Raw genomic sequence first — 16398 nt, 5'->3', positions numbered from 1 at the left:
AGGTAGCATGTTATCATCCCCAGTTTACAAAGGGAAAAGAGACACAGGTACATTTAAAGAACTTTCCCCAAATGCCACTACTGCCAAAGTCCTGCAGGCAGGGACCCAGGCAACCTATCACTCCTCCCACTTCCTGGTCCATACATGTGACCTTTACACCCAGGTCCCTCTGCGCAAGAATACGAGTACCACTTAGTGTGTTAGAGAGTTGAAAATAATTAAATCTGTCAGATGAATAAAATGTGCCTTTTGGTAATGCAAGAATTTGCATCAGTGTTCACAGGAGCAGAGTTCAAAGCAGGTTTCCACTGTGGATTTCAGATGCCACCCTGTGGATGCTTCTGCCCGTGTTCTTTTGGTCATCCAAACTTAAAGGATTCTTCAATAAATCGTCCGTGATTGTGGGCTTTATCACTACTGCACTATCAATGCGTATGAAGAGCTTTATGCTATAAAAACCCAGTGATGCAATATTGTCAATAATAAGCAAGTTTCCGCTCTTCGTATTAAATTCAGGGTCCTTTGAGTCCTACATTTGAAGTTCTAAAAGTACCATCTTGCTCTTTTCATTAGAAATCTAATACGGTTTTACAGCAGTGCCCTGCGTTAATCGTTGAATAGACACTATATTGAGTGTTCAGCTAATGAAACTAGACTATGGATGTTAAGTATTAATAACTGAAGGAGAGGGTGGTAGTTTCCCAAAGAGTGAGTTCAGGCTATGAAGTTCCGGGCCCATAATGATAGAAAGCTTTGGGGCTCACTTTAACCCTTTTGTGCCTCCTGTGTACCTTTGGGAAATTCCCTCTTTGCCTTTGGACCACAGTTTTTCCAACTGGAAAAGAAAGAAGTGGAGAAGGTAGATTTCTACTTTGACTTCCATGGCTGGCTGATAGTATGCTCCTACAAGGGTGTTTTGTGGACCCTCAAAATCACACTGGATGCTCTCTTTATAAGATTCATGAGGGTACATCCTCTGTGTTACAGGCAAAGCACAAAAGGGCTTCTTTAGATAAAACTCAAAGCCAAGTAATGAGAAATCTCCGGGAAGAGTTACAGAGCTTTTTATTTTTTGATTCCACTTAAACTCTTTTGGTTGTTTGCGTATCCAAAAATTGAATAGTTGGAAGTCCGACCATATCAGGAATAATGAGAAAGACAGAGAAAACTCATAATGTATTTGACCCCAAGTCACTCTGCTCTTAACATAGGGGCAAAAGGCAGGAATGGATGTTAAGTATCTCCCCTTTCAATGTCATAAAATCATAAGGAAGAAAATGATGTTAAAATGATTCAGAATTTTATTTTCTGTTAAGACATTGAAGCCAGTGCCATACCATAGAGCTAGAGCCACTGGGGGAAACAAAAGGATTTTCTACATGATAATTTGTAGCTAACACATTTGACAAAGCGTCATAAAACCTTCTAGTTTTCTTCACTTAGACCAGTTTCTAGAAAAGCACCCCAGCCCCATATTGTGGACTGTTTGACAAGCCATGGGTTTCAGTTCACCATTTTGCCACTGCAGGCATGCAATGAATTCACTACCCACGTGATGAACCTCCTTCGAGAGCAGAGCCGGACCAGGCCCATCTCTCCGAAGGAGATCGAGCGCATGGTCAGCATCATCCACCGCAAGTTCAGCTCCATCCAGATGCAGCTGAAGCAGAGCACGTGCGAGGCAGTCATGATCCTGCGCTCCCGGTTTCTGGATGCGAGGTCAGTCCTTTGTGTTGTTTGGAAACACTGTCAAGTCCTTTAAAGGGGATCTAGCAGGGTCTGGGTTCATGGGTTGATTCTCTCCAAAGCTTCAATTCTCCTACAATGAATGCTGTGCCATACTCTTGGTTGAGTGAGGGTCGAAGGTCTAAGAAATACAGACTGGGAGACAGTATAGCCCACTCCTTTCATATAGTGCTGGCAGAATTCATGATTGCAGGAGATAATGTTTATTGTTCCTGCTGTTCCTCTGGGTGAACAGCACAGGTGACAGTGACAGGCCAGGAAGGGGTGGTGGTTGTTGTTGTTACACACCACTGTTTCCTTGTCTTACAGGGACATACTGTAACTATGTACTCATTGCCACTGTGTTAGCACACCATAGTGACACTTCCTCCAAGGAGGAGTCTAATTGCTTGAAAGCTGGGATCTTTCCCATACTATAGAGAAAGTACATGAATTGTACTTGAGTGTATTCCATTAAGGAAGAGTACTCCATTAAATTCAGGAACTATTTTGTAATAGATTACCATGAACAATACTGTGAGCTGCTAAAGTAGCTCAAAGTTGAACAACTCACACTCTCCTGACCATAGAGAGTCAAGAAGGTGGCTTGATAGAGACCTGGTTGCTTGGTTTTCTATCTGGCTTCAGTGGTGTTCATGGACTTATAAATTCAAAATATTTGTTTGACAAAAATAATGGGTCTAGAATGGCCCTTTAAAAAAACATGAGAATTTAAAGCAAAAGACTAAGAACCAGTTCTTAATTCTTCTATTCTGTGGGCCAGTGGATTAGAACCTGTTGCCTCTTCTCCAGCCTCTGAGATAGTACTAATTAGTTTACTTTTACTCTAGAAGTAGATTTGATAATTGATCTACAAATACATCCCATAGTTTAGGTATGTCTTGTAATCTACAGTTCATCTTGAATTGGTCATCATTTGTGTCTGCATAGCTCTGGAAAATATTCCTGGCATAAAGCTTTTATTATCAAATGTTAGATTGTCATGGTCTGTATACCATTTCATGCTGTATATAGTTTTGTTCCTTTTCAGTCAGACTGAAAGGTTCACAGCTCTTCCTGGATTGCTTTCTTCTCTATGTCATGCATTATTCAGTTCTACTGGCTTCCTCTCTTTCTCTTCACAGTGGTAGTCTTTAGGGGTCGGTGGACCTATTTAAAACTCCCCAGCATCTTCTCCTACCCCCTTTCTTCAGTATGTTTTTGGATTGCATGAGATACAAAATGAGAATGCCAGACAGCAAGATGCACCTGTAGGCCAAAGGAATCCTGTAGTCAAAGGAAGGTTAAAAGGGGGGACAAGACAGAAGAGATGGCTCAGCAATTAAGATCACAAACTGTCTTGGCAGAGGACCTGAGTTCAGTTCCCAGGAAGAACATAGGGAGCAGCTTGTGACTGCCTGAAATCCAGGGGAACCAAAGCCCTTCCCTGACCTTCACAGGTACACAGGCAGTATAGCACACCCCAAGCATATACATATAATCAAAAATAAAAATAAAATCTTAAATAAAAGTGAGACAGCTTGCCAATCTGGGTGAAGGGATATAGGCTTTGGCAAAATCAGTCTTTCAGCAGGACTCTGCCTCTCTTGCTCTGTGGCCTGCAGCCAGCCTGGTTTCTTTAAGGCAGCCATTCTACACAATGTGAGTAACTGGTGGCTTCTGTCTTGGTCCTTCCTCTAAGCTTACATCCCCATGGTAACTCCCTTAATTAAGATGCTGGAGTTGCTATTTACATTGGCAGATTCTGTATGGGAGAGAGAGAGAAAGAGAAAGAGAGGAGAGAGACAGAGACAGACAGAGGAGAGCAAAAGAAAAGAAATGTTGGGTCTAGACTTTTGTTGTGGTGGTGGTGGTGGTTGTTGAATTGGTTGGTGTTTTTGGTTGGTTGGTTTTGTTTTGTTTTGTTGTTGTTTCTCAAGAGAGAGACTAGAGAAATGAACAGAAGAGAACCATTGTGCTTATAGGTCTCTCTTAGTTCCACTGCACCCAGCTGAAGGTCAGACACTAAAAAGACACCAGACTAGGTATGTTTTGTTCACATCCGTTCCTTCCACTGACCTCTGTCTAGATGATTTCATTTGGAACCGGAAGGTCAGTCACTCTAAGGCAGGCTCCCTTTCCTACTCAGGTAAGAAACCTTCAAATCACCACAGCAGACCCTCAGAAGCAGCCAGCCTCTTGTCACTGGCCATCTCATTTCTTTGTATAGCTATACTTGCCAGCAAAACATCAGCCAAAATGCTAGCCTAGGGTGAAGCAAAGCCTGTCTCACAAATAACGGCTTCCCAAATTTCCTGATCCTACCAGTAACAGGATGAGAGAGCTAGGCCAACCCCAGGGAGAGAGATATTCTAAATACACTGTGGATATTCACATTTCATCCTGTATATCCTCTCCCCGACCCCATCTGATGGGCAGATTTCATGGAAGACAAACTAAATACAAAGAGGACTTGATTTAGTAATGGGATTAGTCTTTGTGATCTAATAGGTGTATAGAAGTGACTGTTACACTCCTTAGTGGAGGGAAATGCCTTGTATCAGCTTTCAGTTGCTGTGCATCAGAGTACCACAAATTTAGCAGATTAAGATCATACAAGTTTTTAGACACTTGCAGTTTCATCGGCTTCAGTTTGGGAATAGCTCTGCTGGGTCCTCAGCAAAAGCTTCAGCCAAGCTATCCAGAGTCGGTGACTACATCTGAATTTCAGGTGCAATAAACCCTCTTGTTTCCTGCGGGACTTAAGAACTTTGGTTTGTGAAGGCAACCCCTCTATAGAAGTATCTCACAGTCAGACTGCTTACTTTCTTTCTGGTGGCCTACAAGACAAACTTTTCTGATTAAAACTTTAACCTAATCACAAGGTGAGACCCTATTGTGGCCACTTTCCCAGTCACTTGAAGGTATCATATATGCCAGGGTCATTTACCTTAGAATCCAGGTCCTCATACTTCTAAGCTGAGCTCTTGGCCTGGATTTCTCCACCTTGGGTTTCAGCCTTTCCTTCTGCCTTTCCTTGATGTAAGGATGCCAACAATGTTGAACTTAAAATTTGATTCATCTGTTTGTTTATCATCTCATACTGTGTGCTGTTCATCTTGGTTAGTTTATTCAGCATTACAAATTGTGTCCTCTGAAAGAGAATAAAGGGGAGAAAATTTTCAGCATCTAGTGGTTTCGAAGCAAAAGCTTACAGGATTTTCTTGGAGTGCTGCATTGGAGTTTGCAATAGTAATACAGATGCTTAGAGGTGTACTCTTGGACTGTGCTCTGAATCACCAAAGAACAGGACCAAAGCATAGGAAAAGAGATCAATATAGTACAGGCAGACTGACCCTCTATTCAGAATTATGTATGTATCTAATTAGTCTCCTGGTATTGGCCAAATGGTGTTTTAGCTACTAGAATAGCAAATATAAATATGGGTCTTCCCTTCCCATAGCTCATGATCTCATGGGCACACCCTTACGGATAAGCATAGAACTGCATGTTATACTTCAGAACATCCACCTACAAACTCTGAGAAAAGGAATGTGATCCCAGAAGCTGAGGACATCTTATGAGCGATGCAGACCATCCTTGTTCGACTTCAGCAGTGTTACCTACCCAAATGCTTGCTATGTGTTAGATACAAGATGTTCAAATACAAGCAAGCCATGGGTCCTGCCATTAAAGTAATTTTATTTTTAGTTGTAGACACATGTAAGTTGTGGCAAACACTATGGTAGAAAAGATGAAGAAAGACAGGAACCTGGGAACCACCAGGATCTTTGGTTAATGAGAACATATATGTTGTTGCTGGACAAAATGGTGTAACAGTGTGTGTATAGAATTGGAGAGATCAGGAGTAGGATAGACCCAGTGGACACCTTAGCTGTACCAGGGGAGATTTTAAAATCCCTACTTTTAAGGAGCAGAACCCTCAGAGAGGTGTTTAGGGAATGGTTGTGAGAAAATATTACACAAACTCTGGAGTGCCATTGGATTCAAATTCTCACTGAAGTGTCAATGGCCCTGTGATCAGAGACAAGTGGTTTATCCTCCCAAAGACTCATTTTTTGCATCTATAAAACGGGGATGGCTCCTTACCTGAGAATGTGTAAGGTTAATATGAAAAACAAGCATAGTGTCTGACACACAATGCTCACTCTGTAATCCCAGTACAGCGCTCAGAGTAATTCCTAGGCCACCCATTATATATATATTATATTTAGCACATTTAAATATTATTGCCTTTAATATATAAATAAATATAACTTATATAACTTCATAATATATTTTTGTAAGCATATATAATATCAATTTTATAGCTTAGTGGCATGAGTAGCAAGCGTGTTGGTTTAAGAAGGTTTCTATAATGATTCCAATGAGGATTTTCTAAACCGGAAGAGTCTGAAGTGAACCACTGCTGACTTCTCTGTCCCTCAGACTGGGCCAGCACAACTAGTGGAGGAAATACTGTCTATGCCTTATAGAATATTCACTGGAAATTTTTCTTGTTTGAAGGGAAACATGGCTATCTTATGGAAACAATCAGTGGGTTCTACAGTCATCCAGTGTTTCTGGGGTGTTCTAACCTGGGCTCTCTTCCATGGTGGTTGCTTGAACATGGCTTCTGGCAACATCTGTCTAAAGGTGCACATCTGGTCTATGACTCTAAATTCAAATATAAAGTTAGAGTGCTAATATGTTTCAAGAAGTCATCTGATACCTCCGCTAGCCACATTTCACCTGTATGGTAGCCAAAAGTCACTAGGGCTCCTCTATTGGATAACACAAACACAGAACATTCCCTCATCATAGAAACACCACTTGACACCATTTGTCAGCAGTGCTGTGAAACACACTGGCTCATCTAAACCATCAAAGATAGCAGTGACATCGGGAGTGGAACAAAGGGACGGATGTGAAAGAGCAGCACTGTGGACTTGCTGTGAGGCCATGGTCAGATGAGGGTAAGTAAGCAGCAAGAGGAAATCCATCCGTGCTTCTCATGATCGTAGATCTTTTAGAAAAGGGAAAAATAAAGTCTTCCATGGACCCAAACCAGACAGGCTTCTGTCTTTAAAATGCTGTAATAAACCATGAACACCCACATTTTCTTACATCAAAAACCAAGATCCTGGTGGGGAGAAATAACAAGGCAATTAAAAATACTTGCTGCTCTTCCATAGGATTGGGTCCCAGCACCACTTCTAGACTAAGAATTGTCTATAACTGTCTGTAATAGATCTGGCTCCCTCTTCTAGCAGTGCATATACATGGTGCACAGACACATGCGGATAGCCTTCCTATACACGCATGTGCACGTGCGCACACACACACACACACACCATCCACAGTGATCACTGGTCTGATTGGCTAGTGGTCACAAACATTAACCTACAACTGCAAGGAAAGCAGTTGTCCAGTTGTCTCAGCTCCCAGCCTCACCCTCAGACACAAGGTATTTTCACTACATTTCCTGGAGCTCTGAAAAACCCTGATCATGGGATTTCAGAGACAGACTCAGACAGCTACTGAGCGAAGTGATAAGCGAGTCCATTGGAGTAGATGAGACCACCTAGGGTAGATCACATATCATGGACACAAGAGAGCCAGCAACAGCTGTTGCACCATCCCCACCCCACCCGCTCACTCCAGAGAGGTTTCCTTTGAGCTCAATTGGAAGACTCCCAAAAAATACTCTGTAATGCTAATTGCAAATAATGGGCTGAAGGACTGGGGGTTCTCCCAGAGACAATAGCATTTCCTGGTCCAGTTCCCCAGACCCCAAACATCTATCTGTAAGAAAACCAGCAAAAGCTTCTTTGAAGGCAAACCCAGAGGGTGCATTGACCACTAGGCCATCTTTCTCAAATTTTTATTAGGTAAGGACTTTCCACGTGAGCCTCTTTTTTCTCTGGGCTTTTAAATCCAATCTGTCCAAATTTCCAATGCTGGATGACCCAGAAACTCAGCATGATTTGGGAGAGTGACTTGAGCTTGCCATAGTCTGGACAGATGTGGTTGATACCTGTGGGCAGATGGTGTTCATCCGGTAAAATCAGGTACTTTATTGTGTTAATTAATGCAAGAGGGACCCTGAAAATACATTATTAGCTAAATTTCCAGTCTAGCAAGGCCACCGGTGCTTTCCGTTGGCTAAATTTGGAAGGTCTCTAGCCTGATATAGCCAAAGAATGTTCTGGAATTCTTTTCCTTAAGGAATAACTTGGACGAAAAACAAGGCAGGTAAATGTGCTATTACAGGGAATTTAAAAAGGAAGGTTTCACCCACTTCAAGGAGGGAAGCTGGGCCCACACGGAGCCCAGATTCCTCTGAGAGACCTTCCAACCACCCACAGGCCTCAGCAGTGAGGAAGCAATAAAGTAATTCTCACCTGAGATTTGTTCAATTAGCACCCATTTTTTTTAAAGGCAGAAAAATGCTTTTATGAAGAGAAAAATGGTCTTCTTCCTTTTGGCAACCTGTGTATGAGGAAGAATTCTGTGAGCTTTTCTTTTACCACTTAGCAGCTTCTGCTGCCAAAATAACCTTTCTCTCTGTGTTTGAGGGAGGTCAGGCAGGCGGGGGTTAATTCCAGTCAGTTCCCTGCCCTCTTCCCCAGATGACTTTTTAAAATGTTGGATGCATTTGCATGGGGATAGAATACAGAGAAAATGATAACTTAGTTTTAACTTGGAGCTTACAGAATCTCTGTGTCACTGCCAGGAGGCAGTTTGTATAGAAGCAAGAGGCTAGGTTGGATGCCAGGCAGATCTAAACTGTCTCCACAGCATACCTGCTGAATGACTTCAGACACAGTATTTAATCTGAGAATAGGGCCAGGCTGTGATGACGATGGCAGTGGAGGTGGTGAACACTTTGGAGGCAGAGGTAGGTGGATCTCTGAGTTCAAGGCCAGCCTGGTCTACAGACTAAGTTCCAGGACAGCCAGGGCTACATAGAGAAACCCTGTCTTGAAAAACAAAACAAAACAAGCAAACAAAAAGAAAATGATGTGTGGATAAAAATAGCTACCTCACAGGTGGGATGAACGACCTGAGTTCATGCTCAGGGCCTGGAATGCAACCACTGAGTTTGGTTTTGTCTAGTGCTTAATGCTCTACTGAGTCCTGCTTGTACCTGGTCCCTGTCACTACCTCAGAGCGCTTTACATTCAATTGAAGAAGCTGATGCTTAAGTGACATATGATCACCTAGTTGGTATCTACCTGGTCTAGGATTTAAACCCAAGGTGGCCTGAGTGTACAGCTATATTTCATCGTCTTTTCCACTTGATGAGAAATACAGAACAAATGTGCTTAGTGGTTTGGACATTTGGCCCTTTTGCAAATGTCCTTGAACTCATCCTTTGCTCAAAGATGTTTCTTCTTCTAGAAGGCTCCCTGCCCTCTGTTTGCCTAACTTGACCTTCTTATCTTTTTCCCTTTCTTTTTCTGAAGGCGGAAGAGACGGAATTTCAACAAGCAAGCTACAGAAATTCTGAATGAATATTTCTATTCCCATCTCAGCAACCCTTACCCCAGTGAGGAAGCCAAAGAGGAGTTAGCCAAGAAGTGTGGCATCACAGTCTCCCAGGTGAGAAATCCTTAAAGAGCCAGCTTGTAGTCTTGCCTCATGGAGCCTCATGGAAGTCTTGGTTGGGGGCGGGGCCTGGTTCTTGGGCTTTCAGGCCTTGTAAGATCCACCAGAGAGCTTTGAAAGGGGAAGGTAAGCTCTTAGTGCTTGTGAGACAGTTTCCAGGTGAGTCAAAAAGCCCAACCAAAGGAAGAAAAAAAATTAGAATACGGTGTGCAAGAGGGAGAGGCTCCCTGGGATGGTAGCGTTTATCATACAATACCCGTACCTTCCATACTGTTTCTTCTAATTCCTTAGTATTTTTCTCCAAAACCAGGAACTTTAGTAAGAGTCAGTGAATCAAACTACTTGAATGAAAGGATTACCAATGCTTTTAGTTGTTCTGAGTCTACAAGGAATAACTAATTGGGAGAAAGAATTGAGCAGGCCACTGTGGCTCCATTGGAATGGTACTGAATGTCCCTTCCTCCAGCATGCATTAACTGTAACCAGTGCCTACTGACTTAGAAAGATATATGATGCAACAATTGTATACACATGGAATCTCTTAACATGAGCAGAAGAAAAAAAAAAGGAAGCATTATTTAGCCCCTGCCTTAGAATAGAAAAAAAAAGGTATAATAAAAATAACATACTCCCCTAGATTTAAGAAGTAGACTTTCTTACAGTAGCGACTGTCTTTAGAAACATCCATTTGGGAAAGGCAGCATGCATATAGCCTCTTAGCCCACGCCTTCAGTGGCTTCTGTGAAGATCATTTCTAGTCTGGTCAGTTAAGGAAAGCAGAATCTGAATATTCATACTCAAGTGGTCCAGCCTAGTGTTTTTCTACAACTGTTACTGTTTTGGTCTAGGTTTAGATTTCTTGTCTATGAAAATGGAAAGAAATGATGCCCCTAGCTCCTGGTGGTCTATCTGAGGAGTGAGTTTAGGGCGTGAACCACACAGATCATAAGGCAGAGTTAAACTACTCCATGAACTCAATCCAAAGTCCATAATTCCAGATTTTAATTTTATCTAGAAACAAGGAAGAACCCTTCTAGAGTCAGTCAAGGTTGTAGCTGATGATACTGGCATTGGCTCTACCAACCTCTACCTCTTTCATCGTGGAAACCCAAGTGCTGAATACTTTGTTCACCAAAAGGATTATTTATATGCCATGTCTCCTTTCTCTCTCTTCTCTCTATCCCAAGGCCATGCCATCCTTGCCCTCCCCACAATACACACACCACCATCACCATCACCATCACCATCACCATCACCATCACCATCACCATCACCATCACCACCACCACCACCACCACTGCAGTAACAATAACAATAGGTAGGCTAAGCTGCTCCATATTGTGAGGCAAAATCTGCTGAGAAACAGCATGATACACAGACAAATAGGCTGGGGGCTTGTTTTTGGCAAGGGTCAATGTGGGATTCTGAAGGACTCACTCTCACTTTTGGAGAGTCTTTATTGTACCATTTACCAAGCATGGCTGGTTGGAAGATACATGGTAAAGCTGTCTATATATTTCTCAAAGTTAGTGACATACACTATTTTTCTTACCTCATGTGGTAGAAGTTCAATAGCCACTCTTTTTATTATTCACCTCATGGGATCCATTCAGTCATCCTCTATTTCTTGGTACCATTATTGTGTTTTCTCGTTTTCTCTCTTCCCCTGGGCCAGCCCCACTCAGTCTTTTGAAGTCTACTTTCTCTCTCTCTCTCTCTCTCTCTCTCTCTCTCTCTCTCTCTCTCTCTTGCTCTCTCTCTCTCTCTCTCTCTCTCCACCCTGCAACTGTTTTTCTTTCCTTAGCTTTCATCAGTCCATGCTTCAGCCAGTGGACCTTGGTCACCTTTTTTTTAGTCACAACTTTTTGTGACATGTGCTCAAAAGCTATTGGTTTCTCCCATGACCCCCAACAATAATAGGCTCATATACCTAAATCCGCCTGAAATGCCTCTAATAACTATCTCCTCCCCATGATCCCCAAAGAGCCCCGCATCCATGTGAGTGCTGCCCAGGGTGTGGTCCTCAGAAAGCAGCATCAGCGATACCAGCAGCACATCACCTGTGACCTATGAGAAGTGAGGACTCTTGAGTCTTATACCAGCCCGGTATCTAAATCTTTGTGAACAGGGGTCCTGGAATCTGCTTTCACAAGCCATCTGTGAATGCTTAACTCTAAAAAGCACCATTCTCCACACTCACAGCTACAAATGTAACTCCATGTGAATATCCAGATGGGGCTTTTGTCCTGGAACACTAAACTCATGTATCTTACTTCCCACTGGATTTTGCCGTGGCTCTGCCCATAGGCTCTTGAAACATGACATGTTTGAGATGTAAATCAAACAGTCCCCCAAAAAACCTGTTATTCTTTCTGTGTTGTCTGACTCATGCTACCTCATCTGCATGCATGCCTAGTGCCTAATACATATTAGGCCTTTAGTCTATGACAATTGAGTATTAATTAATGAAATGTGGACTCTACATATTATCTGAGGTAGAGGATACTGCTCTGTAGACACTTTAGGAAATGCCCCAACTATCTAACATCTTCCCAAATCAGGTTTCTTCTCATTTAAACAGGAAATTTTTCCTGCAAACCCCTTTCCCACCTACATCTTCCCTTCTTGCTTGTCTACATACACCTAATAGAAATGGACTTGAGTCATTTCCTTTCTTCCTGGAAGGTTCACCTAAATTACCTTCCTCTTTTCTGCCTTTTTTCCAGTTACTTTTGAAAAACCTGCCTACCTTTTCCCTCCCTCCCTGTTGTACATATAAATCAATAACCGGTGATAATTATGATTGATCCATATGCATGGTGAAACTTAGATCAAGAGAAATTTGAGTTTCAAAGTGCAGTTAGACATGGCATCGTCCTGAATTGTACTCAGAAGCACATTTTCTCCCCCAGCTTAACTTTGTTTTTCTGCATTTGCAACAAACAAAGCAGTTTATTATTGAATTTTTCTCTCTTGTTTACTAATATTGCACTAGAACAGTTTGATTTTTGTAACAAAGACTTGGCATTTCTGCTATTGTGTCAGCCACATAGGCCTTTGAAGGTTAGCTAGGCCTTTGAAGTTTTAGCTTTGTAGAATGAATTCAAAACGAAGTGTAGTTTTTTTTTACCTTTCATTTTCTTTATCTGCCATTGTTGATGAAGGCTACAGAGTGGGAGTGATAAGTGAGGTGTGTTATACGTGTGGCCAATTTGTTCTTCCCTTACCTGATTCCATAGCTTGTTGTGTAATTAAATAAAAGCCACAACTCTGTAGTCCAAACTCACATCTAGGACGTAGGGTGTTATTAGACATTCCTCCACAAGGCAAGACTTGTCGGGTAAATGTCAGTGTATGTCCTGACTCCTTTCTGGTAGGAGTCTTTATAAATGGAGAAGAGGTACCAACTGGAGCCAAGACAGCTGCTGTGAGCCACAGGAAGGAAATAAATTAACAAAAGAAAGTAAATTAGGTTTATCGTTGTTCATTGGCTTTAACATATACAAGCAGGAGTTCAAAGTAATAATTGGTTGTATGAGTCAGTTGCTTGTTCGTTGTTTTTTTTTACATACATAAGATCAAGCTTTGTACAAGATAACCAGCAAATTCAGATTGATAAAGTCTATAGCAAGTCTTAAGTAGACTTGAGACTCCAGAGTCCATATTAAGGTCACTTAACTTCTAAAATTTTGAATTAATGTATGCACAGAAGCATTCCTATGTTGATATAGATTTATGTGGACATTTTAAAGGTCTGTGCATTTTGATTGCACGATGTCAGCATTAGCGTTGGCTTTAAAAGACCAAGTATTTCTCCTAATATGTTGATTTAAATGTCATAAATTAGGAAATAAGTAAATTTACAATATTTGTTCTAAATCGAGAGTCCTAGCACTGGTGAGCCAGTCTTGTGCAGGAGCATTGTTTTCACAGTGGTCTTGTGGAATTTTAGGGAACCTGTAGTAGGTAGTTGGTCCTCTTTCAGATCTTACTTTTGCTTCATCGCGGGTGAGATGACACTATTTAGTTCCATCTATCCATCCCTCCATGGACCCTTCTATTTCTCCACATTGATTTCTGATGGCTGAAGAGCTAATTCTCTACTTCTCTCCTGCTCCTCCAGGTATCAAACTGGTTTGGAAATAAACGAATCCGGTACAAGAAGAACATAGGTAAATTTCAAGAGGAAGCCAATATTTATGCTGCCAAAACGGCTGTCACTGCCACCAATGTGTCAGCCCATGGAAGCCAAGCTAACTCGCCCTCCACTCCCAACTCAGCGGGTTAGTTTCCTCTTTAATTTGTGGGGGGGGAATTGTTCTCCATTTGTATATTTGTTTTTCCTACTTTGAGACTTTATTTTAATGCTTATGGATTTTGATTCATTGATTTATACTGCATTTATCATTTGTTGTCAGTGACAATTTGGTTGGTTTTTTTTTTTTTTCTTTTTGTATACAAAGGACAGTGTGCTTTTAAGATAGGGCTGTCTACAAGTTTGCATTATAATGCGTATGCTTAACTTAAAATGGAGGTACATTGTGTGGATTTAATGGGACCTCAAAAATCTAAAATTAATGATAAAATTTTACAATTAAGGCAGTTCCTTTGGGTTCTCCTATGATGTTTTTGTCCTTGTTTATCTTGCTGTCCCCATCATGTCTGAGTCATGTGCGGGTGTGCATCCTGGGGAGGAATAATCTTTTAATAAAGGTCTCATTGGCAAATTTTATCTCCAGGGCCAGGCTACAAGATTTCCGAGATGCTGATTAGAGATATTGTTCTTTGTTGTTTTCTTTTATTGGTTTTTCTTATGTAAGCTATCAGAAAAACTACAAGCTTGTAAGCCAAACCTTTCTAATTCTACTGTTCATACTATAATCTCAATCATGTGCTCTGGGTCTAAGTTTTATTTTCATGAACGTGCATCGCTCACTAAATTCAGACTTTGAGCTGACATAGAAGGACATTTTTAGAGATGCCCTGCTCTGTCACTTCTGAATTTCCAGGATGCCAATAAAAAGTCAGTAATATATGACATTTAACCTCCATGATGGTATGCTGCAGAAAACATGTTGATAATTCTCCTGGAGAAGAAAAATGGAAAACAAACACTTCCTTATTAAATATGTTTAGTATCAGAAGTCATCCTTCTCTATAACAGACAAAACGCATTTATTTGGAATGTGGAATGCCCTTCTAAGTCTGATGATACCAATATTATACTAGCAGACCCAAATATATTGACTCATGATGTGGTTGCAAATCTTATTTCTGAGATTTCTATGAGTATAGATGGTGACGTCAACCTCACAGTCTGGTTGTTTACTAAGGAGCTTCTCCCTGCCATATGCTGCCTTTGTAACTGGATACCTGTAGGGCACCATACACTTTTCTTCTGTGAGCTTCTCCCTGCATTAATTTGTTATCATCAGGGTCTCCAAGTCCCTGGGCTATACTACCATGACCTTCTTTTGTTTAATTAGAATCGGGCATGAGGAGAGAGCCCTTGGCTTTGTAAACATTGGCATCATAAGGCACTGTTTAATTTGATCCAGTTTTATGCTTGTTAGCTATTAGGTCAGGCTGCCCTGAAGAATGCTTTTGAAAGTTCTGTTGGTTCTGTTGTTGTTGGTCGCCATTGTCGCTCTTCCTCATTGTGCTATGATTGATAAAAGATCCGAGCTAACAGGTCCAGTAAGCACAGTTTCCTCCTTCACTGGCTGGTTGGTTATTGAAGATTTCAAACCCAGCATCATAAGGTGAACTGCGGTGCTAGGCAGACATTCTCACTTATCTCTTTGGAAGAAGTGTAATTCTGTCAATATTAGCAAAAATGCACTCAACAGTCCTGCAGAGGTTATCATAATGCAAAACAGATATCAAAATGACTTTTTCCCTGTCCCAGCTATATCTGCATCACAGATGGCTTAGCATGATTTATGACTAGTCCTTAGAAGGGCCCTGTGGGCTCCCTTCATTACTAAATCCATAACTATTTTTCTTTCCTAAAGCCCTTAAAAAGAGAAAAGTAAGCATTTTAACCCCCACTCCGTGTTTAAGAATTATGTTGGCTCTTATGGAATGTCAGTCTGATTACAGTTTTCTAAGGAATTTTCTGGTGGCTTAAACTTCATATGACTATTCTGAGCGCAAAGTACATTATTATGGAAAACTTGAGCTAAGCCTTCCAGTTGTGCCTAAGTTATCGGAAATAATTTGCAGAGGAACCCTTTGTAGTGCTCCCTTTCTAATAAGGAAAGCAAAGAAAATGCTATTGTAGGTGTGCAATAGCATGGAATTTTAAAAGATAAACGTCTTAGCAGGAAAAGTTATAAATGGGCTTTTCTGTATTTTCTTTGGCTTTTAACAGCCTAAATCATGGTGCGGGTTTGAGCATAAGTGTTCAAACTTTTACATAGAGTGTTTATTACATTGTGTGTCATCTCTTCAGTAATTTCAAAGGAGAAATGGTAATGGAAAGAGATTGTAAATAAAAGGATAATATATGAAAAGGTATTGGGGTAGATTTTGAAGTCTGGGATTCTGGCACCCAGGACAGTTTTATATTCTCAATATGGAAATGGAAATTCTCCCGGGATCTTTGCTTACTTGACACACTCATTTCCCCGGACAGAAAGGCAACACCACAAATAAACCCTCTTCTCTCTCCTGGCTTTTGTGCAGGGAATAGCACTTGGGCGGTTAGCAACTGTTGCGGACCCACAAGCAACCCACACCTAAGCAGCCCTGTTTGTTCAGTAGACTTTGTCCCCTTTTCCACAGCCCTGCTTTATAAAAATCACTTGGGACTAGGTGCTAGGGATTTCCAAGTAGAGAGGCTTTCAGCGTAATTTATGGTGTCTTCCAGCAGAGATGGACAAAGCCGATGCGGTATTGAGGAAGGATAAAAAAAGAATGAACTTGAGGGTGTGGGAAATGAGAGAACTGAGTACAATAGTGTAAAAACCCTTGGCTAGAGCTCACTGGGGAGACACCAAATGGTGAGCTCTCCATTTCTCATATTTAAAAAACCAGATTATAGAAGCACCAATTGAGGAC

The 16398-nt window shown here is 41.3% G+C and overlaps 1 protein-coding gene across 4 annotated transcripts in view; it reads left to right on the top strand.

Annotated features, from left to right (window-relative positions):
• Pbx1 (PBX homeobox 1) overlaps positions 1 to 16398 on the top strand; it is a 306940-nt gene that overhangs the window by 223649 nt on the left and 66893 nt on the right. For all 4 annotated transcript variants that reach the window (XM_034513265.2, XM_034513267.2, XM_034513264.2 and 1 more), the window contains exons 4-6: positions 1529 to 1719; positions 9195 to 9330; positions 13460 to 13619. In XM_034513265.2, coding sequence (XP_034369156.1) covers positions 1529 to 1719; positions 9195 to 9330; positions 13460 to 13619 — 487 coding nt within the window. The remainder of the gene's footprint in view (positions 1 to 1528; positions 1720 to 9194; positions 9331 to 13459; positions 13620 to 16398) is intronic.

Source organism: Arvicanthis niloticus, chromosome 10 (genome assembly GCF_011762505.2).
Source record: "Arvicanthis niloticus isolate mArvNil1 chromosome 10, mArvNil1.pat.X, whole genome shotgun sequence".
In the NCBI taxonomy this organism is placed as follows: domain Eukaryota; kingdom Metazoa; phylum Chordata; class Mammalia; order Rodentia; family Muridae; genus Arvicanthis; species Arvicanthis niloticus.
Note: the sequence above shows the minus strand (reverse complement) of the source record. Positions and strands in the feature narration are given on the sequence as shown.